The sequence below is a fragment of the Diabrotica virgifera genome, chromosome 2 (genome assembly GCF_917563875.1).
Source record: "Diabrotica virgifera virgifera chromosome 2, PGI_DIABVI_V3a".
In the NCBI taxonomy this organism is placed as follows: Eukaryota; Metazoa; Arthropoda; class Insecta; order Coleoptera; family Chrysomelidae; genus Diabrotica; species Diabrotica virgifera.
The window spans coordinates 9,949,509-9,971,628 of NC_065444.1; the positions used below are offsets into that span (position 1 = coordinate 9,949,509).

Sequence of the window (22,120 nt, forward strand, 5' to 3'; positions counted from 1 at the left end):
TACGTTAGATCAAAATTCTGTACAAAAACTGGTATTCCTTTATTAGAAAAATCTAATGGCGAAATATGTTTAAAAGAAGAGGTTTGTGAGTTATTTGCTGAGACTTTTTCCACTGCTTTTACAGTTGACACGGATGCTGCGTTTTCAGGTTTGCCCACTACTGATAGAATAATGGAGAGTTTATCAACAATTGACATCTCTACTGAATTGGTTAGAGAGGTATTATGTTCTTTAAAGACTACTGCGTCTCCTGGATCGGAAAATATTTCACCATTGTTATATCATAATTGTGCAGATAGTTTAGCGGCTCCAATGGCAGCTTTATTGGCCAAATCTTTGCAAACAAATTCAATACCAGCTTCATGGAAATCTGGTATAGTAACACCGATATATAAAAGTGGAAATAAACTCCTTTCGTCTAATTATCGCCCAGTAACAGTTCCACCAACATCAGTTAAAATAATGGAAAAATTAATAGCTAATAAATTAATATCCTTTTGGTTAGAGCATAATGTTATTCCAGTCTCTCAACACGGATTTCTGCCGAACCGTTCTGTAACTAGCAACCTTCTTCACTCTCTTAATGAATGGACTTTATCTTTGGACCGATATGAACCGATTGACATTATTTATATAGATTTTTCCCGTGCATTTGATAAGGTACCCATACAAAAATTAATGCTGAAGCTAGAACATTACGGCGTGCGTGGTGAGTTGCTATTGTGGTTAGAAAACTTCCTCTCTGAAAGAACTTTTTCGGTCAAAGTGGAAAATGACTGCAGTGTTCCACGTGCGGTAGCCAGTGGTGTCCCTCAGGGATCAATATTAGGGCCTATTCTGTTTTTGTTGTACGTGTCTGATTTAACGTGCGGATGGCAGTCAAAATCAGTTTCATATGCCGACGATTTTAAGTTATATTACTGTCCCGATATTGTTAATACTCTTCAGAGTGACCTTAATCAGCTATCAGAATGGAGCATGAAATGGGCTATTCCATTAAATTCGCGTAAGTGTTGTGTTGTTCAATGTGGATATAATAATCCACATATAACATATTTTTTGGATGGAGTTCCTCTGAAATCGGTACAGGAAGTTAATGATTTGGGCGTTACGGTCAACCAAACGTTAAGTTGGTCTACTCAAACAGCAAAAGTAGTCGGTAAGGCTAACTCTGCTTTATACCTCATATCAAAAGCTTTTCCTAGAATGTCTCCAGACTTGTTTTTGAAACTCTATAAAAGTTATGTCAGACCTCACCTGGAATTTGCGGTATCTGTTTGGTCACCTCATTTACAAAGAGATATTAAATTATTAGAAGGAGTACAACGAAGAGCTACTAAGCTACCTTTTAATTATGCAAGATTAAGCTATGAAACTCGATTAAGAAAGCTTAAGTTGTCTCCATTGACTCATAGAAGAGAGAGAGGTGATTTAATATCTACTTACAGAATTCTTAGGGGAGAATTTTGGGGAACATCGAATTTTTTTAATATCAGCGAAGATGCCAGACTACGAGGTCATCACTATAAATTGAAAAAGAAACCTTTTAAAACTACTGTAAGGCAAAACTTTTTGGTAAATCGAGTTTTTGATAAATGGAACAGTTTAAGTCATGACATCGTAGGGGCTATTAGCTTAAATAGTTTCAAAAACAGGTTTGATGAGAACTAACTGGACATTGTATGTGTAATGTTAGCAATTTTTGTTAAAATAGTTGTTGTAAAATATAAGGATATATTTTATGTTTTTTTTATGAGAAAAAAAAATTTGTAATTTTTAGGTATACTTACTTTCTAGTTTTTGTATCTTTTTTAATTTGCTATTGATGTAACAACTTTTATGAAAACCAATTCTTTTGAATATTTACTTTAATTTAATTTTTATTTTGTAAGAATTTGTTTTATGTTATGTTATTTAGTTTAAGACCTACAATTATTTTTGTACTTTGAGCCATATAAGCTCTGCTTTGGCTCGATATTATTGTATAATAATAATAATAATAATAATAATAATAATGAAGGTGTCGACACCTTCCAGTTCTAGGTAGCCAATTATTATTCTTGTAGGTGTCGGGTTGCTTGACCTAGTGCAACACATATATTTGGTCTTTTGAACATTTATATTTAGTCCCATTCTCTGTGCAGAAGGACCGAAATGCTTCAGTCACAGATTCTGTGGACGTGTGGATTCTATGATGTCTATATGTCATCTGCATATCCAACAATTTGTACTGATTTGTTAAAGATGGTGCCATTCGTACTAATCTGGGATTCTCGAATTATTTTTTCTAATGCCAGGTTAAATCAGTCCATCACCCTGTTTTAGTCCATTTTTACAATGGAAGGGTCTTGAGAAATCGTTTTGGATTTTTACCATCTTCTCTGCTCCTGTGAGTGTAAGTTCAGTTAATTGGACAAGATGAAGCGGTATTTGAAATTCTACTATAGCAAGTAGAAGTTTACCTCTATTAACTGAGTTGTATGCGGCTTTGAAGTCTATGTACAGTTTATAAATATGAATAAAAATATTTTGGCAAACACTTACGTCTTATGTGATGAGGTGGAGGAGGTCTTCGTGGCTCGGGTATCATTTCTCTATCGGAAAATAATTCCATCTCTCTCAATTGCTCTTGCCGAATATTATCGTTGCTATCTGGTATAAGATATTTTCTGACCTCTGCCAGAGCAAAAGCTACCCTTGCATGAGCCTCAGCTGGAGGACCAAGAGCTGAGATTTCTACATGAAGATCGTCCATCAAATGGCTAGAAAAAAACGAATGACAAAGTTAAAGTGATTAATCTAATAGGACTCTAACAGTAATCAGTATTTGCACAGTATTGCAGTATAGAAAGTACCTGTATTTGGGATCAAGAGAATTTCTCAACTCATCCTCTTTAGCTCTATCTTTCATTGATCCTCTTCCTAAAACGGCCATCTTGCACATGGTTTCTTCCTGGAGCCGTTTCATAGAATTTCCTTTCGGTCCCAAAAGTTTTCCAACAAAATTAAACTAAAATAGAGATTAACTTAATTATCCTGTTGTCAGTGACAAAATTAAGTTATCGAGAGTTTTACAATATTGTGCCAATATATATTGTAAGCGTCGCCACGATAGTAGACACACGGGTACCTAATTGCTAGTCTTGGGCTAATCCGACTCGATCTCACCTTTGATTTTCATGTCTGTCATGTCATGTGACTCTTATGAAACTATTCAAAATAAATGTTTTTCCATACAAAAAATACATTAATTAATAGTATTGTTAGACTGCTTTAAAATAATTTTATTCAAAGACCAACAATATTACAATACTTTATAACTTTTACACCTTTAACACACTGACAACTAAATTTCAAATACAACCGTTCTATAAACTGTCAACTTTCTATGTTTATATTCGGTTTCTATACATTTTTTGACGTTCTAGACGTCACTAGACATAAAAGTAAACAGTGCAACAAGTGAAAGGTCCAGGACTGTATTAGCTCAATGTACCCATGTGTCTAGTAGCGTGACGGTTACTGTCTATAGTTAGTGCCTTACCTTAGGGTATTCCCGAACAGGTACTAATACCTTAACAGTAACTTTGATCGGTTTTTCCCTGTAAATATCAACATATTTTATGTCTCTCACGGGAGCTCGGCCTATCGATTGTGTCTTGGTGACCTCTGAAAAAAAAAACAAAAGCATTTATTATAACATAACTTAATCAAGAAATTTAATAGAAATATATTTATAGAAGTAAAACAAAATATATGGAGTGCACACAGTCAATTCAATGTGAGTATCTGAAGGTAGACAACCATACCTATGAATGGCCTCCACTTTTCCCTACCTAGGCTCAACCATAAATAACAACAACTTCAGTCAAGAAATATAAGCACGGATTCTTAGCGGTAATAAGTACTTTTATGCATACAAAGACTTAATAAAAAAAAGTGAATTGTGAGTCTAAGTTTAAAATCTACAAAACAGTAATTAGACCAGTGGTCACATATGGATGTGAAACGTGGACCCCTTCAACCACTGATGCAATTCAACTGAGAATATTTGAGTGTAAAATACTAAGGAAGATATTTGGACCAACCCATTGTAACGTTGGTTCGTGGATAATTAAAATGAACTACAAGCAGGGTTGGAAAAAACCCGGGTTTTTTTTAAAGCCCAACCCGACGGTTTTTTTTTAGGTTTTTTAGGGTTTTTCGGATTTTTTTGGGGATTTTCAGTTTTTTATTTAGATTTGATATATAGTTTCTGCTCTATCAAAAGTTTTACAAAAATTATGAATTTTATTGCAAAAATAATAAAATATCAAAATATGCTTAAAAAATAAAGCAACTTGACATAAATAAATACATTTGGCATCACTGGCCATCAGTGCATCAACACCTGCACTACGTCATTTGCCTCCACGCCAACAGCCGGATAATGGGGAATCACCGATATTTCTTCGGGGATTTATTTAGAGCACAAACCTCTTAATTTTGTCAATTTTAACTGTGTCACATTGATGAGTGCGTTTTGCCGTGGCGTTCTGGAGTTGTGAAATTACATCATTCTGAAATTATGGCAAATAACAGTAGATGTGGAAGAAAATTAGATTTCAGTTGGGCAGACGTTAAGAAACTTGAAACGGAAGGAAAGCTTAAAGCCGAATGTAAACATTGTAAAATTTTAATTAGCAGCAAAATTGAAAGAGTAAAAGCACACTTGCAGAAATGTGCGGTGCTAACTAAAAAAGAGTGGCTGAACGAGCTGACGGGGACATCAATAGAATGAGTGAAATAGAAAGTTGTAGTAGTGGTGGTGGTAGCAGCAGTTTTTTTGAAGAAAGTGCATCAACGAATGTACCTATTAAAAGAAAAAGACAGGCAGGTATAGTAAAATCATTAAATCATTCATTATACTATATTCTATATTTGAGAATTAATTACGTCAATTCAATAAATTCTCCGTAATTTAAATTTAGTAATTTAAAATTTAACCAACGCTAACCAATTGTTATTTTTATTATTTCCTTCAATTTTGATATTGGATTCAATCTATAATATATGTATAGGGTGGTCTAACTATTTGGCATAACTTCAAATATCTAAAATCAATAGAAAATGTCAAAATAACTAATAAGTATTAGTATACTTTGTCATAATATATCGAATTATCGAAATCATAAAGGGGTGTCAAAGTTTGTCAATTATTGCTGTAAAGTGTTTTCGCCGATTTTTATGTAACTTCCAGTGGCGTCGCAGAAAGTGAAAACATCATATTATGTTTATGCTACTGACTATGCCCAAACTAACCCAAACTTTGACAGGATATACAGGATGTATATCTATATATTTTCTACCCACCCTGTGTCTGGTCTACTATAATAAGAAGAAATTTCAAGAAAAGTAACAAACATAATTAATTTTATGTAAATTGTTTTAGGTATTGAAAGCTTTGTTGTGCAGACTTCCGCAAGTGAAAAGCAGAAATTGGATATTAAAATAGCCAAATTTTTTTATGGCTGTAACATAGCATTCAATATTGCTGATAACAAATTATTCAAGGACATGATCTGCGCATTGAGACCTGGATATAATCCACCTAGCCGCAAGAAAGTATCAGGAGAGCTGTTAGATACAGTTTATAAGGAAATAGAAGAAACCCTGAAAAGTGAACTCAGTGCTGAAGACGTTAGCTTCACAATGATGCAGGATGGATGGTCCAGTATTAAGAATGACCCTATAATTGCTACGAGTATTCATACTGGCGAACATAGTATATTAATTGATGCTGTGGAGCCTTCTGATGAAAAAAACTGCTTTATATGGTTCTGAAATAGCTAAAAAAATATTGAATATATTAAAGAAACTTATAATAAAGATGTTTTTGCTATATGTACCGATAATGAGGCAAAAATGGTCAATATGAAAGACATTTTGAAGGAAACTTATCCAAATTTACTAACATATGGGTGTTCCTCTCATTTAATGAATTTATTAGAAACATATGTTACACCCAAAACAGTTACCAAGCACATAATTGAGGTCCATAAATATTTTAGAAATAAACGTTTACCACATGGGTGGCTTAAAGAAAAAAAGGGTCTAATGCCTCAGCTACCCAATGAAACCCGTTGGAAATCACATGAAGCCTGTCTTGCAACATTTATAAGCAACTATCAGATATATGTTGAAATTAGGACAGAGAAGGAGCAAGAATTTGATAAAAATATCTCCAAAATATTAGATAATGTCGCCATATATAGAGAGGCTCTGTATTTGCAAAAACAACTTGGCGTTATTGTGAAAGCTCTAGACAGATTCCAAAGCGATTCTGTAAACATTTCTGATGCAGTAGAAATATGGAAAGATGCCCTCGACCATGATTTGTTACAGTCATACAGACAAGAAATAAAAAAGAAATATGACTTTGCCATTCAACCATTTCACCTTTTTGCAAATACTATGGATCCCAAATACATGGGAAGACGACTTACAGAGGAAGAAGAGGAAACAGTCGAACAATGGTTTGCATCGAATCTTTCTGATGAGTTTTTGGCAGTGATGTTATCATTCAAGATTAAGGATACAGATATGTTCCCCGCAACACTTTTCAAAGAAGAACTTGTCAAAAAATTCTTAACAAAGAAATGGTGGAAGCTGATATCAATAAAAAATAAAAAAACAAATAAAATACCAGATGAATTCTGTATTTATATGTTATCTTTGTTCTCATGTCCAGCTTCATCTGCATCTATTGAGCGGATTTTTTCTTCATATGGATTAATATGGACTAAGCTTCGCAACAGATTAGGTGCCGATAGAGCTGCAAACTTGGTAAAAATATATAATCATTTAAGAACCGAGTTCTCGTCCTCGACCGAGTCTAACGAATAACGAATGGGAATTGGGAATGTGACAAAAATACAGATTCTGATTTTCCTGATAACTAATATGCTTTGCTGATGCTTTGTTTAACAAGAAACTTGTTTATTTTTGAAGTTATACTTCTTTACCGGCGATATGAGGGTGAATTTTTATATGTTAAAACCTATGATCCCGGCGCATGCGCATTATAACTTTGTTCTGATTGGATGTTCAAATGACATGTCAAAAATTATTCAATATGGGGGATGTGGCACAGCTGTACGTAGTTTGATTATTTATGGTTGTTGCGTTTTGAAATTTGTGTGAAAAGAAACAAAGTTAGTTAATAGTTATACTGCCTTTTTAAATAGTTTTCATATACCTATATTTTTGGACTTTTAGACTATTTTGGACAAAGAAAACTCATTCTAATTTGGTAAGTAGTTTTTATTATAATCATATTGTAATTATACATTTGGATTAGGTTGGCATACATACATTTATTTTCTCAAGAATGGGAATTTTAGAGAGAAATCCCAAATTAGGTCCGATTTTTATTTTTAAATTATAATTTTTTGGCGTAGATTTATTTATCTAGTAGGTATGTAATACTTTGATTTGCATACTTAATTTGATTACCAACAAAAGTTCTACCAATCTTCATCTAATATATTGTTTTCTTATATTTTAATATTTTCTTCCACAAAATTTAAACTACATAATTTAATTATATTCAAAACAATTGTCAAACAGTAAAACGTTCAGTTACCCTATTTTTCCACATGACAAATAATGTGGAATTGGACGAGTGAGTCTAGGCTTCGATTACGAATCAAAGCGGCCAGAAATTCACGGGTTCAATTCCCGATGCAAGTTTTTTTTTATTTTTTTATGCATTTTAAGATTGTAAGTATATTTGTTATATAATTTTTTTTTTCAGAAAATGCGTATTTAAAATTTTTGCCAACAATTATTATCGTTCAGAAATAATTTTTTCTTTGTGGCATTTTTCAATGTGTTTGTATGCGTTTTATTCTTTTATTTTTTTAAATTTTTGGTATTGTCTTAAAAATCACATAATATGTAGTCGAAGTATAACTTCTTACGTGCGTACAAAGTACACACACATTCTTTTTTTTTATTTGTCTATATACCATGTTTAAAATAAGTGTTTTATTAGTTTAGTTTCAGTTTCTCTCGTTTTGTATTCACCTACTACTTACTTCATGGTATTTATGCTAGTTTTTGTTCTTATTCAGAAATAAATATATGTATATGACGTTCATTCAACTGAAAATTTGCTATTTTTGAAAAAACCCCAAAAAACCCAATAATAGTGGGTTTTATCAATTGAAAAAAACCGAAAAAACCCACTGGGTTTTATAAGATGGGGAAATTCTACGCCAACCCTGACTACAAGCTGGATGAACCAATGCAGAGCACAGACATTGTTAAATTTGTAAAGTCACAAAGACTAAACTGGCTTGGTCATTTAGAAAAAATGCCAGATAATCGAGCTGTAAAACTAATCTAGAGATCGAGGCCCCAAGGAAATAGAACAAGAAGAAGGCCCCGTAAAAGATGGATAGATGACGTAAAGGAAGATTCTAAAACCATGAACATCAGGCAGTTGCGAAGGAAAGTATCCGACAGGACAGAATGGAAGAACATTGTTAAGCAGGCCAAGACTCACAAAGGGTTGTAGCATCATAACTATTTTAATTTTTGAGGCAGTAGTAGCTCTAAATAGTTGTTTTGAGCTGCATCCAATCCACTCTCTCACATTCTTCAGCCATGAAATTCGTCTTCTTCCGATGCTTCTTCCGATGCTTCTTCTGCCATCTATCTTTCCTTGCATTATGAGTCGCAGGATGCCATACTTAGAAGCATACGTAGCACCATTAGAACAAGATTATATTTATAGAATGAGAACAAACATATTATATGGTATGATTCCCAATTACATATATCGTGATTAGTGATGTAAGAAGAGAATATTCTCAAGAGAATATTCTCGGTCAGAAAATTCTCAGGGAGAATTTTCTCATATGTATGCACAAAAACCGAAATAAAAATAGAAAGTAGATATGGGTCAAATTATTACACTTTAAAAAATATGTATATTGTTTTTGCCAATTCACCTAGAATATTTTTGCATCCTAAACATTATTCTTAAAGCCCAAATACCTACTTGCCGCTCCGGAAATGCTTTTTCGCTTTGGCTGGCCAAGGAATCACGCGATTTTAGATAAAATCCCCCAAAATCGAAGTAGCCGGTGCTGGAGAATCCCATGAACCAGTAGCTAAGAGGGTGTTTACAGTGTCAGTATTTATTGTTTTGGTGCTATATTAACGTGCAAATATTTAGAATGGTGTTCATTTAAGTAGAGAAGAACAAGTTGAGGGAACTGAGTTTATAGATAATTTTGAAACTTATTGAAAAATTTACCAAATCATATGGTTGACAGGTACATGTTTCAGAACAAAATTAACTAAAACTGCAGTTAATATATTAAGCATGTCTTATCCACTGCAGCGACTGAAAGAAGTTTCAGTACTTATGGTTTTTTTATCCACTCCTCTAAAAGAAACCGGCTTAGGTATCTACTGCTGAAATCTGTATAACTGAGCTGGCGACTCGTGAAAAACAAAATCCCACAACTTCTCATTAGTATGTACATTAAAATGCAGAATGTAGATGATAATGATGAGCTAGTGATAGAAATAGATTTTGAATCTAATACCTCATCTTTTTCAGATTAGATAACCACATCCATGATTTGCTGTTAAAAGAAAATTTCATTTTTTTATCAAATAAATGTTGTGTCTTTTGTTGTTTTTGTATTTTTTTGTATATAAAGAACACTGTTATTTCATCTCATAATTTTGTATATAATTTCATGATTTTTAATGCTCTATTTCATCTTTAACAACATCCCTAAGCGCATCATAGGGTTCATTCTCAGAAAATTCTCCATATCGAGAATATTCTCGAGAATATTCTTGAGAATATTCTCCGACTTTTCATTCTCGAGAATTTTCCAACACTAAATCGTAATTGTTTTTGTATTTTAAAAAAGGTAGGACATATGAATTGTCCACGTTGAAGTAAAACGCTGTTGCACCCATATTCAATTCAACAAGTAAATGATATATGGCTTATTCTGGAAGAAGTTTTAGGAATATAGTTCGAATATCATCGGGTCCAGAACAAGAATTTATTTATTTCCGATACAAATTTTTGCCATGAATTCCTTTTAGCTTACGTTATAGTAAGCTGCGCGTTTGCCTTTAATTTTTTGAAATTAATTTTGTTTTGCATGGTTTTATGCTTTTTATAATGATTAAAAGAAGATTTACTGTTTTATATGAGCTCTTCGCATTCGTTAGTTCTTGGTATAGAATTTATATTCAAACCAATTTCCTTAAGGCACGTAGTAGGGATGGGAAAAACCTACCGGTTATAACCTAAAACCGGTTTTTTACTACGCAATAATCGGTTTTACCGGTTGTTTTTTGTCCCGGTTATAACCGGTTTTTTCATTTTAAAGTAATAACCGGTGAAAAACTGGGTAAGTGGAAAAAAATAATGAATTCAGAAAAAATGGGAAAATTTTTACTTCCACACTTATATATGAGAGCATAATGAGAAGTAAATAAACATTATTATTATTATTACACGCACGAATGAGAAATTTTAAGTTGACCGAAACCGATTTGACAACATTGATGACTGATTTCTATACTGATATGGATTGGCATCGATTAGAATGGAGTATCGCAAACTAAAGCTCAATATAAATGTAACCTATTGGGTATTGGCTATTGACTAAAAACCGAAAACCGGTTTTTGGAATAACCGGTTTATTTGACCGGTTATAACCGCCAGGTTAAACCGTAGGTGAAAAAAACCGGTATAACCGAAAACCGGTGTTTTTTCAACAACCGCCATCCCTAGCACGTATCCACTATGTTAGTGCTCCGTGCTCCCTGCAACTGCTCCAACCGACACGGCATGCGCTCCTCTACATATAAACCGCCACCGATTTGAGCACCGAGGCGGATCGCACCGTTGCACCGAAACGGAGCGCACTGTTGCACCGAGAGGGAGCGAAAACGTATGAACATATCCCCTATGTGGAGCAGTTGCAGGAGCGCGGAGCACCAACATGGTGGATACGTGCCTTTGGAGGCGTCATCAAACTCAGCAAACATAGTTCCAATCCTTAAGTTATCTGTTATTAGAACTATGTCGTCAGCGTATCATACGTGTGAGAGCATTTCGCCGTTGACATTGATTCCTTAGGCGTCTGAGTCCAACTGTTTGAAAGCAAGTTCTAGAACTGCCGTAAAGAGCTTTGGAGATAACATATCTCCTTGTCTAATTCCTCTTTTGATTCTTATACTTTTTGTATCTTTGTTTAGTCTTAAGGTACTTAAGCATTAGAGAGTCGCAGACTAGTCTCAACTCAGATTCTTTACGTTATTTTTAATTTTCATGAAAGTATTTGGAGAAGTCGTGGACGGGACGAGGACTTGATTCAATTTTTAATGAGAATCTCAAGTCTAGGGATGGGAAAAACCTACCGGTTTAAATCTAAAACCGGTTTTTTTACTTCGCAATAACCGGTTTTACCGTTTTTTTGTCCCGGTTATATCCGGTTTTTTCTTTTTAAAGTAAAAACCGGTTATTAGGTTTTTCGGTGATTAGGATTAGGTTAGGTATTATTTTGGATCCCAATCATAATTATTATTTTCAAGTAATTATTCCAAACAAAACCATAATTCAAATTTTATTTTATTTTATAAATACAGAAGCAAACTGAAAGTGCAATCTCACATCAGCCAGAAACAATAATTATTAAGTTTTATTATAATATTTCCTTGAAAAGGTATTTGTACTCATAATATATTTACATAAGAAGTAATCTGGTTGAATTAGACGCAAGCATCATCTATTTTTCACACTTCAACTCTTGACATTGACAGTGGGTGAATGACTTTTTCTGATTACCAAAAATATTGCTCTGACTATGAATATCGAATTACTGATTACGAATACGAATCTCCAAGAATTTCCCTACGTTTTCAAAACGATACACCCATACAGGAAGTATTAAATGAGTTAAAATGTACCTATTCTGCAAATATACCAACGTGTTAAAAGTAATACATTATGATAAATTTTTTTGATGGTAGTAAAAATAAAAGGTAAATTGCATTATCCAATTTATTTTTAAGTAAAATATTTATGTTGATATTATTTTTTTTAAATCCCATTTCAAAGAGTCTGCGATAATAATAATAGTAAAATAATAAATAAATATATTAATTAATAGAATAAAATGGTATTTATTAAAAATTGTGTTTTATTTATATTGATATTGATGTTCTTTCGATAGTACTAATTTTGATTATATTGATATCGAGTCGAATGGAGTATCGCAAACTAAAGTGCATTGTAAATGTAACTTTGTAACCTATTGGATTAAAAAAACCGAAAACCGGTTTTTCCAAAAAAAAGGTTTTTTTTGGCCGGTTATAACCGCCAGGTTAAACCGTAAGCAAAAAAAACCGGTATAACCGAAAACCGGTGTTTTGTCAAAAACCGCCATCCCTACTCAAGTCGTCTACTGTCTTGTTCGCAACGAGTCGCGTCCGCGACTCTCTAACGCATTTCTGCCTTTGCTGTCATGGTTGCATTATTGTACGAGGGTGGATTGATATAAAACTAGCCTTTGATAGAAAAAATAAGTTTTTGGGGATTAAATCGATTTATTTCTCAACATAGTCCCCTTTTAGCTCGATCCACTTAGTAAGACGATGTTCCAATTTTTTTTATCCCATCCGAATAGTACTTTTGCTCGAGCTCTTCAAAATAGGCCGAAGTTTCAGCGACGACTTCATCGTTTGTTGCGAAACGGCGTTCTCCGCGCCATTTTTTTTTTAGGTTTGGAAAGAGGAAAGAAAAAGTCGCTGGCGGCAAGATCTGGCGAATATGGTGGGTGTTCAATCAATTCATATAATTTTGCCATGCCGACGGCCGATCGGTGAGCCGATGCGTTGTCTTGGTGAAAAAGCATTTTTTTTGCGTGACAAACATGGTCGTCTTCGACGCAATTCGACATCGAATCGATCAAATAATGCTGCGTAGTACTCGCCATTGATTGTTTTTCCTTTTTCTAAGTAGTCGATGTGGATGATGCCCTTTGTATCCCAGAAAACAGTCGCCATCACTTTGCCGGCCGAATGTGCACTTTTTGCATTCTTCGACGGGCCTTCGCCGCGTTTGCTCCACTCTTTCGACTGTTCTTTGGGTTTCGGTGTGTAATAGTGCACCCAGGTTTCATCAACGGTGATAAATCACCGAAAAAAATCATTCGGATCGCGCCGTATCATCGCCAAAAGCATCTCCGAAGTAGTCACACGTTTTCGCATTTGGTCGATTGTCAGCAAAGGCGCCCATCGCGCGGATAGCTTTTTCATGACCAAATGATGGTGAATGATGTTGTACGCCTTCGTAGGAAATGTTTAGGGTGTCTACTAACTCGCGGAGCTTTATTCTTGGATCTGCCATAATCATGTCATGGACTTTGTTGATCATTTTCGGCTTGGTGACTTCATTTGGCCTCCCGGGACGCTAATTATCAAAAACACTCGTACGACCACGAACAAATTCAGCTTTCCAAAATTTTACTGTTGCTAACGAAGGTGTAGCCTGACCATATACTTCGTCCAAGTCGGCTTTGATTTGCATATTCGTTTTCCCCTTTTTGTGCAGGAACTTAATCACCGAACGATACTGGTTTTTTTTTCAATTTTTCGAAAGCACAAATAGTCCATTAAAATGTTACATTTACCTTGCATTTCTTAGAGGAGTCAATTTTATTTTTTTAATGTGTAGGAGGGTTCAGTAGAAGCTTAACTTTAAGTTTTTGGGGTCGCCACCCTTGTCCCCCGGCCGCCATATTGGAAAAAGGGGTGCACAGGGCTTTCGCGCTGTATCTCCTAAACTAGCAAGCCTACAGAAAATTTAATTAGACATAAAATGTAGCAAATTAAATTTTCTACAATTTTATATCTATTACTTTTTATCGTCAAGAGACCAACAAAAAAGTTATAAATAAAAATAAGAGAAAATTTTGTAAGAAGTTTCCTTTTGGAGGTTATAACTTTTTTTCGTTAATTTCACAATAAAATAACATCATAGCGATTTTGTACAGGATTTTTTAACAATTTTCACTATAAAGTTGTTTAATTTTATTTATTATCTAGGTTTTACAGCGCTCCAAACTTCACCAGATTCTGTAATTCTCATAGGAATACAATAAAAACAATACTTTAATTAAAATTACGTTATGCCGACCACGAAAATCAAATTTAAGATAAATGACTAATTTTGGTAATTTTTTATGTTTTTGAGGTCTCTGAATCCGAATATGAAGCTTATTTTTATCTAAAGTTGATGGAACATGTTCAAAAATCAAATTTTATACAAAAATGCCAAAAATCAATTTTGATGATTTTTTAAATTTACCTCGCTGTATCTTTGGTCGCTGGAAATATTTCCTTTTCAAAATTTTACTGTGTTACCGCTGAAGTATGTAGATAACAATGAAATTTGTCCAAAATGTTTAAACACATTATAAAAGGAGTTGTTAATTTTTAAACATTTTGTCATCATATTCTGTTAGTTTCATGTTTACTGATAAAAGTTGAGTGACAAACTTTTTAATTTATAATTTTAACCAACAACAATAAAATATGATTCATGAAGAAGTTTTTTGGAAAATTTTAAGTCAAAATATACAATAGGAAAAAAGTTATGTTACCTACTTCATAGACAAGCGGCACACCCCTAAAACGCTTATATCTCGAGATCCTGGTCACGGTGTGGTGGATGGCTAATTTTGATCATACTTTATGACTTTGATATCAAAAATCGTTTTTTCGCTCTTCTTAAGAATTTTGCATTTTGCGGTTGCGTCATTCTTCTTCTGGACGAGCGAATTTGTCCTCAAACAACTTCTTGGGCCTTTTCTATATATGCTTAGGGTTATAAGTTTTATAGTGGGGAGAAAGGTCAAAAATAGATTAATAATAGCATAGAAATGTTAAATCATAATAAATTTTATGAATAAGGAATATATATAGATAGAAAAGTAAGCCTAACGTTTTGTTTTCATTGTATTCCTATGAGCATTCGAGCATCTGGTCAAGTTTGGAGCGTTGTAAAACCTATATAAATAAATAGAATTAAACAACCTTATAGTGAAAATTGTTCACTGAAAAACCCTCTACAAAATTGATATACTGTTATTTTATTTTAAAATGAACTGAAAAAAAGTTATAACCTCCAAAAGGAAACTTGTTAAAAAATTTGTACTTATTTTTTTTATATCTTTTTTGTTGGTCACTCCACGATAGAAAGTAATAGAAACAATATTGTAGAAAATTAAATTTGCTACATTTTATGTTTAATTAGATTTTCCGTAGGGTTTGTAGTTTACGAGATATAGCGCGAAACCCCTTTGCACCCCATTTCCAAGATGACGGCCGGGGGACAAGGGTGGCGACCCCAAAAACTTAAACTTAAGCTTCCACTGATCCCCCCTACACATTAAAGAAATAAAATTGACTCCTCTAACAAATGCAAGGTATGGCCTAAAATATGTAACATTTTAATGGCCTAAAAAGTTGTTTGCTTTTGACGGCTGTAAAAACCAAACTAATAGTTTTTTGGCTTAAAATTTTGACAGACGTCATGTTATGAATGACAAATGACAAATATCATTGCCGAGACCAATTCGGTATCAAGTAACGCCATCTATCAAAGGCTAGTTTTATATCAATCTATCCTCGTATGTGTTCGCGATCAGTTTGGAGTACGATAATCTATACGGCTTTCAACTACGCTGTTAATTTCTGTGGTATCGAATGCTTTCGTACTTAGCAATATATTATTTTCGTTATTTTCATAATAAAAAACTTCATGTCTCTGTACAAAGATCCCCTCGCCCTTCGTATTGCAGTATGTGCAGTCGATATTGGCCTACAAATTTCAATTTCAGAATGCAAAATCAATTAGGCTCAGGAAGGGATTAATAAAGTTGCCGTCGTAAATTTTGTAGTTACTTGGTATTTGGCGACGTTCGTGGAATTCGGAGAATATATGGGAAAAGCTGCATAGTAAATATCGTTAAATGTTATTTTGCGAACATGAATATATTATAATCACAACATAAAGTTACAAAAATATATAGGGTCTCGAAATTATCGTTTGACTATCGTTTATTCAGCTGTTGTGATTAGAAATTCATTTTAGGTATTATGTGTGAAACGTATGTAAAAAAAAACGCCGAAAAAATCGTATACAGTTAAACTTACCTTAGTATGAAAGTTGATAATAATCGAAATACAGGGTGTCAAAATTAAACTTTTATTTTATTTATTCTTGAATATTTTCTGACAGGCATGGGATAATAACACGAAATTTGGTAAGAGGGGGTTTTTTGGGGCGGAAAATCTAAATTCGCCACCGAAAATGATGAGCTCATTTAATACGTCCAATTTTTTTATCCCTCACTTTTAAAGTTTTTGGATAAAAACTTTTATTCTCTTAATATTTATGCTTCTTCTTCTTCTTTGTCGAAAATCCTTATGACCCTCAGGGGCGTCGGAGGTAATAGTTTTACTTAAAAAACGTATACTACATTCATCTCGCTAAACTCAACTGTTCTCGAAATAAACGTATTTTAAATCTGCGATACAACATAATTTTTTGCATAATATCATTGGTTAATATCATAATAGCATGGTTTTAACTTATTCTTCGGGTGTAACTACAATGATATGCAAAAAATAATAAAAATTGAAGAAAATCTTCTGTGTAAAAGGTATATTTATTTAAAACCCCAATAAAGGGCTGCATTAAAAAACAGAACGTTTTCGCTCTAAAGAGAGCATCATCAGTGTTCTAAGCCTAAAATAAGTACAACCATAATTAGTGAAGACAAGAGTAAAAAAATTTAAAGGTTGACCAAGATAAAAAAATTAGGTTATACTTACAAGCTCTACATGCTAAGCCACCAAAAATACATGGGTTAAAACCCTTAAAACGCCGACCAAAAGTCTTACATTGGCGTGTTATATATTAAACCCTGGCGATGGGTGAAATTTAAACAAGATATATGTGTATGTGGGTGGTTGAGTTGATTTCTCTATCTTCACAAAGAGAAAGGTAAAAGCCAACTAATTACAGGTGACAGGTAAGAAAGCGTTTCTGACTGATGACAGCAAGAGACAGACGGTCCAACATGAAGTTTTGTGAACTGATATGTAGTTAGGTACACTAGCCAATAGTTTCAAAATTTATTTGTGGTAAAATACGATAATAACAACAAACATGATGTGCTGGGATTACAAGTATTCACTATTAAGCTACCAAGGATAATATACGGAGTGAAAATAATGTTATTTAAAAACCAATTGTCAGCGGGGTTTAATAAGTGTATTACTAAAGATAGGCAACCAACCATACATGAGGTGTATTTTAAAATAAAATAAAGATCTTATTTTTTGTTTTAATAGTTGAAAAAGAATAATTTGCCCATATGATCAAGTGCATTTAGGGCAGAGAAAATAAGTAGATTTTTCTTATTAAGATGATTCAACAGGTAGCAACAAACGCGGTCCAAGATTGCGGTTGTAATTTTGAATATTTTTTTGAAATATTTGGCACACATATTCTTAATATAATAAAGAATGGCGGTACAGAGCCCAAATTGAGAAATATATTAGTTTGTGGAAATTTCTCTGTAATTAAATACAATATTAAAAAAACGAGCCTGTACCGCCATTAAAAAGAACAAAAAAATACACTTTCTTCAAATAAACTTTTTTATCCCATGCCTAGATTTTGTGTCATTTTGGACCTACAGTAGACTCCCGTAAGTTCGGCCTCGGTTAGTTCGGTCTCCGCTTAGTCCGGCCTACTCTCTGAGCATTAGTCACACACTTTGCACATCAAAAATCATTAGAAAAGAAAATTCAGAAAAAAATTACTGACTTTTTTTTAAGTGTTTAAGAAGCCAAACCACCAATGTGCAATAATATTTTTAAATTTTATTAGGCCTAGAGTTCTGAAAGTATTGTTTTATAGTATTTTTGTAACGGTCTATCTTTTCATATATTATGTTAAATATATGTCAGAGTATTCCTCTGTGTTGTCTTCTACTTAATGTACAAGTGTTTTGTTTTTGCTAGATCCATACAATCATAAAAACAATAAATGGGCATTTTTTAGATAAGCATCGGTTTGTTCGGCCACTTTTAAGTTCGGCCTAGGGTCCGGTCCCGAGGTGGCCGAACTTAAGGGAGTCTACTGTACTAAAATTTTTTATTTCATTAGTAGGTCCAAAATGACACAAAATCTAGGCATGGGATAAAAAAGTTTATTTGAAGAAAGTGTATTTTTTTGTTCTTCTTAATGGCGGTAAAGGCTCGTTTTTTTAATATTTTATTTAATTACAGAGTAATTTCCACATACTAATATATTTCTGAAATTGGGCTGTGTGCCGCCATTCTCTATTATATTAAGAATATGTGTGCCAAATATCTTGACACAATATTCAAAATTACAGCCGCAACCTTGGACTGCATTTGTTGCTACCTGTTGATCGCTACTGTTGCCTCCTAACCAACATGTTTGTTTTAAAAAAAGTTAGTCAAGACTATGTAAAACTGTGCAGACATTGCTGAGACCAAGAATAGGTAATTCAAAGCAGTTGCTGTTTTGGGGATTATAATCCTCATAAAAGCAATTTGCTAATCTGAGACACAACTGTCTAGTGACCTTGGTAATTTTTATTTTGGGAAGTTAGGTTGCTAGACGTGACTGGAAATTACTACACAACCAAACATACCTGCTCATAGCCAATATTATAAATAGTAAACAGACATAAATAACATAAGTAAACTTTACGCCAATCAATATTATTTATTTACACCATTATGATGTATTGATAACAAATGAGAAAATTATATATTGTACAAAATAAAAATATTTTGTAAAAACAAATTCCACAAAATTTTACACTCCCACTATTTCCAATAATTCCTCTCTTTTTTTAATGAAAGATTAAGTTGATTTGAGCAGTTAATAGTGTGAGGTAGGAATTTTTGTGTTGTATGTTTCCTCTCCTAAATGTGTCAAAATTAATCTCGGCTGAACGAATTCAGTAAAGCAGTTTTTTGCTAGCATCAATGCCAAATAATTTCTTTAGTTAATCTATTAAAATTAGAAGAATGTCCAAGGTATTATGTAACAGATTCCCAAAATTGGCATTGAGGATCCTCCTACTTCGCTGCTACTTATTCTGTCTTAATGTATGGTATCGAGTCTTGATCTGTGAATAAAATTGATCTAAGTCATCACCGGCTTTTGAAATGTGATATTTCATGAAGAATTTTAAAAAAATTTTGTGGAGAAAATACTAGAACATTTCAGCAACAGTACTGAGATTATAAAAAGAGAAAGCTAGAGTATTTCTGACATGTAATGAGGTCCCAAATAATAATATCATATGGCATTTTGCTAGCGAGATCCTTTCGGATTGTTCCAGTTCCAATTGCATCCTTAATTTAATCCTGATTCAAGTAACTAGTGTCAAGGTACACTAACCCTGAGGGACCGACAGCTTAACATACCCTTCTAAGCACAGTGAACAGCCAAATATAAGTTGCTACAAAATATTATGCAAGGTAAAATAGCAGGCAAACGCAGTCCAGGGCGAAGAAGGACTTCATGGTTGAAAAACTTGCAAGATTGGTATGGTATTGATACAAGCATGCTGTTTAGCCTACTGACTACCACCAACGTTCCTCTTAAGTTTTGACAAACTTTGTTTATGTGCCAGCAAAGCAACTCTCGAGTTCTTCATATGAAGAGTAGGTAAGGGGAAAAACAAGGAATGTCACATTTTATACATATTGAGATAAATACCAAGAAAGGTTTAATTCTTATGATATCTAAAAACTACTTATGAAATTCTTAGCAGAATTCTAGCAATTATTAGTCTATAATCTTAATATAATAATAATCTATATTAACTTATTAATTTAATAATGCACCAAAAAACTGCTAACATTCCTTATTTTTGTCCAGTGGCGTGCAGACAATCCTGGTCCTTCGCCTGGATACAAATTCTTAAAAAATTTATATAGCCTGATCTTTCTGGTTATTGTTCTGAATCGATAGTCTAGTCCAGGGCTTCCCAAACTTATTCATACTGTGACGCCCTTGAGACTTTGCTATTTTTTTGCGACGCCCCTCAACTCAACCTCCAATAAAACTTAACAATTTTATTAAGTAGGTACTAGCCTAGTAACAGGTTAACTATTTGAAGATTTATATTTTTATTAGAAGTTAGGAACGAAATCAAAACATAAGCACAAAAATAAAAAGGGATATTTTTTTATGTAACTGGCTGATTAATGTGAGGGATGTGCTTGATTTTTTGAGCACAGCTTATGAAACCGGGGCTCCAATTTAGAAATTGCCACTCCCATTTCTTTTTCTAAGTTTATGTTTGACCTGTACCTACTTGTTTTTAATTACTGTCACTGCAGAAAAGTCCCTTTCGCACAAGTATGAAGCCGCAAATGGTAATAAAATCTTTAATGTTGCAGTGCTGATGGCATGATGTTCATGAGAAACTGAGCTCCAACCATAGTTTCTCTATGGCTCCAACATTCAAACAGTTTGGTCCTTGTTGTATTGAAGCTTTAGGTTGGAATCACAGGACAATTCTGTCAGTTGTTCTTCTTCCTCTGTTGAAAGTGTCGTGTTGTGTAAACATATTTTTTAAAGAGGGATCGAGGATTTTTATCGATTTTTCTTCTAGAATACCTTGTAAAGCAGGGAAACAGTAAATTTCTTGATCTTCTAATTTTCCCTTCCATAAGAGCAACTTCTTCTGAAACCCAGTAACTTTATCTGCCAATTTCAGGATATGAGTATTGTAATAAATATATTTTCTGTATTAAAAGCCGCTCTTAAATGCGACGCCCCTGGGACAACTCTGCGACGCCCCGGCGTCGCGACGCACAGTTTGGGAAGCCCTGGTCTAGTCGATAGTACTCAGTTTTTGCTACCACATGGCGAGAAAGGCCAAAATTCATGAAAAAGTGACATTCCTTGTTTTTCCCCTGTACTCTTCATATGATTCATCTTAGGAGTCTAATATTTCGCTGGCATATAGAGAATGACCTCTTATTGTGGGTGGCAGTCAAAGGGTTAGTCTGAAAGAAAGGGCATGTTACATGAAGAAGAATCCATTAAAACTCTATCAATTATTTTGAAGCCTGGGATACCTAAATATTATTGCATATAAATAAAAATCAACTAAAGGCACTAATTATTTGTTTTGATAACCTCTAAATATTGACTATTTTACTAGCTCCACGAAATGTATAGTAGGAAAACTGAAAGAATACCCATGAACAAACATATAAAACACGCTGCATTTTCCTGTCACTGTGTCACAAAGAAAATTGCCTAGCGCAAGTATAATATTGTCGCCGTAATACTATAACTTGATAACTCGAAATTAGTAGTTTTGAGATAAACGGGTTTAAAGATTTTTAAGATATTTACCAACATCTCCCATGATGTTGGTAAATAAGGAATTCACTCTGCAGCTCTAAAATACTGTTCCTTAACTTTTTGGCTACTGATCTATTTAGGAATATGGTGCAAATTTGCTTTCCAAAATGGAAAATAACATGAAAAATTAAAGTTATCAACTTTTAGCACTACCATAATGTTAACATTTGGTAATGTCGCATGAGATGCCAAGTTGCATCTAAGCGAACTTTTTAACAAAACTAATATTTTAAGCATTATTTCGGTGAAAATTAGCCCTCTGCCATGGGGGTTGCCAGATCTGCTAACAATTCTAGAATTTTTGCATTAACATGAACCGAATAAACATTTACGTGGTAAGCTCAATGGTTTCAGAAAAACATGTGCTACAACTAGATAACTGGAGTTACCTAGTTATAGCATTCAGTGTATGTCGTATTCACGATTATTTCTATTAAAAAATAGCTTGATAACTTATCTTGTCAAGTTTTAGCACTGAATATTAGCGGCATTTGAGTTTTATCAACTTTCGTCAATGGTAAATAAATACTTAACCCGTTTGAAGCTAGTCATCAAGTTTTTACACAATATAGAGGCAAATAAAATACATCATGTGAACTA

The 22,120-nt window shown here is 33.6% G+C and overlaps 1 protein-coding gene across 2 annotated transcripts in view; it reads right to left on the minus strand.

The window, feature by feature from the left end:
* LOC114324653 (KH domain-containing, RNA-binding, signal transduction-associated protein 2) overlaps positions 1-22,120 on the minus strand; it is a 53,513-nt gene that overhangs the window by 28,239 nt on the left and 3,154 nt on the right. For both annotated transcript variants that reach the window (XM_028272520.2, XM_028272519.2), the window contains exons 2-4: positions 3,545-3,669; positions 2,856-3,010; positions 2,545-2,762 (exon numbers count right to left, since the gene is read on the minus strand). In XM_028272520.2, coding sequence (XP_028128321.1) covers positions 2,545-2,762; positions 2,856-3,010; positions 3,545-3,669 — 498 coding nt within the window. The remainder of the gene's footprint in view (positions 1-2,544; positions 2,763-2,855; positions 3,011-3,544; positions 3,670-22,120) is intronic.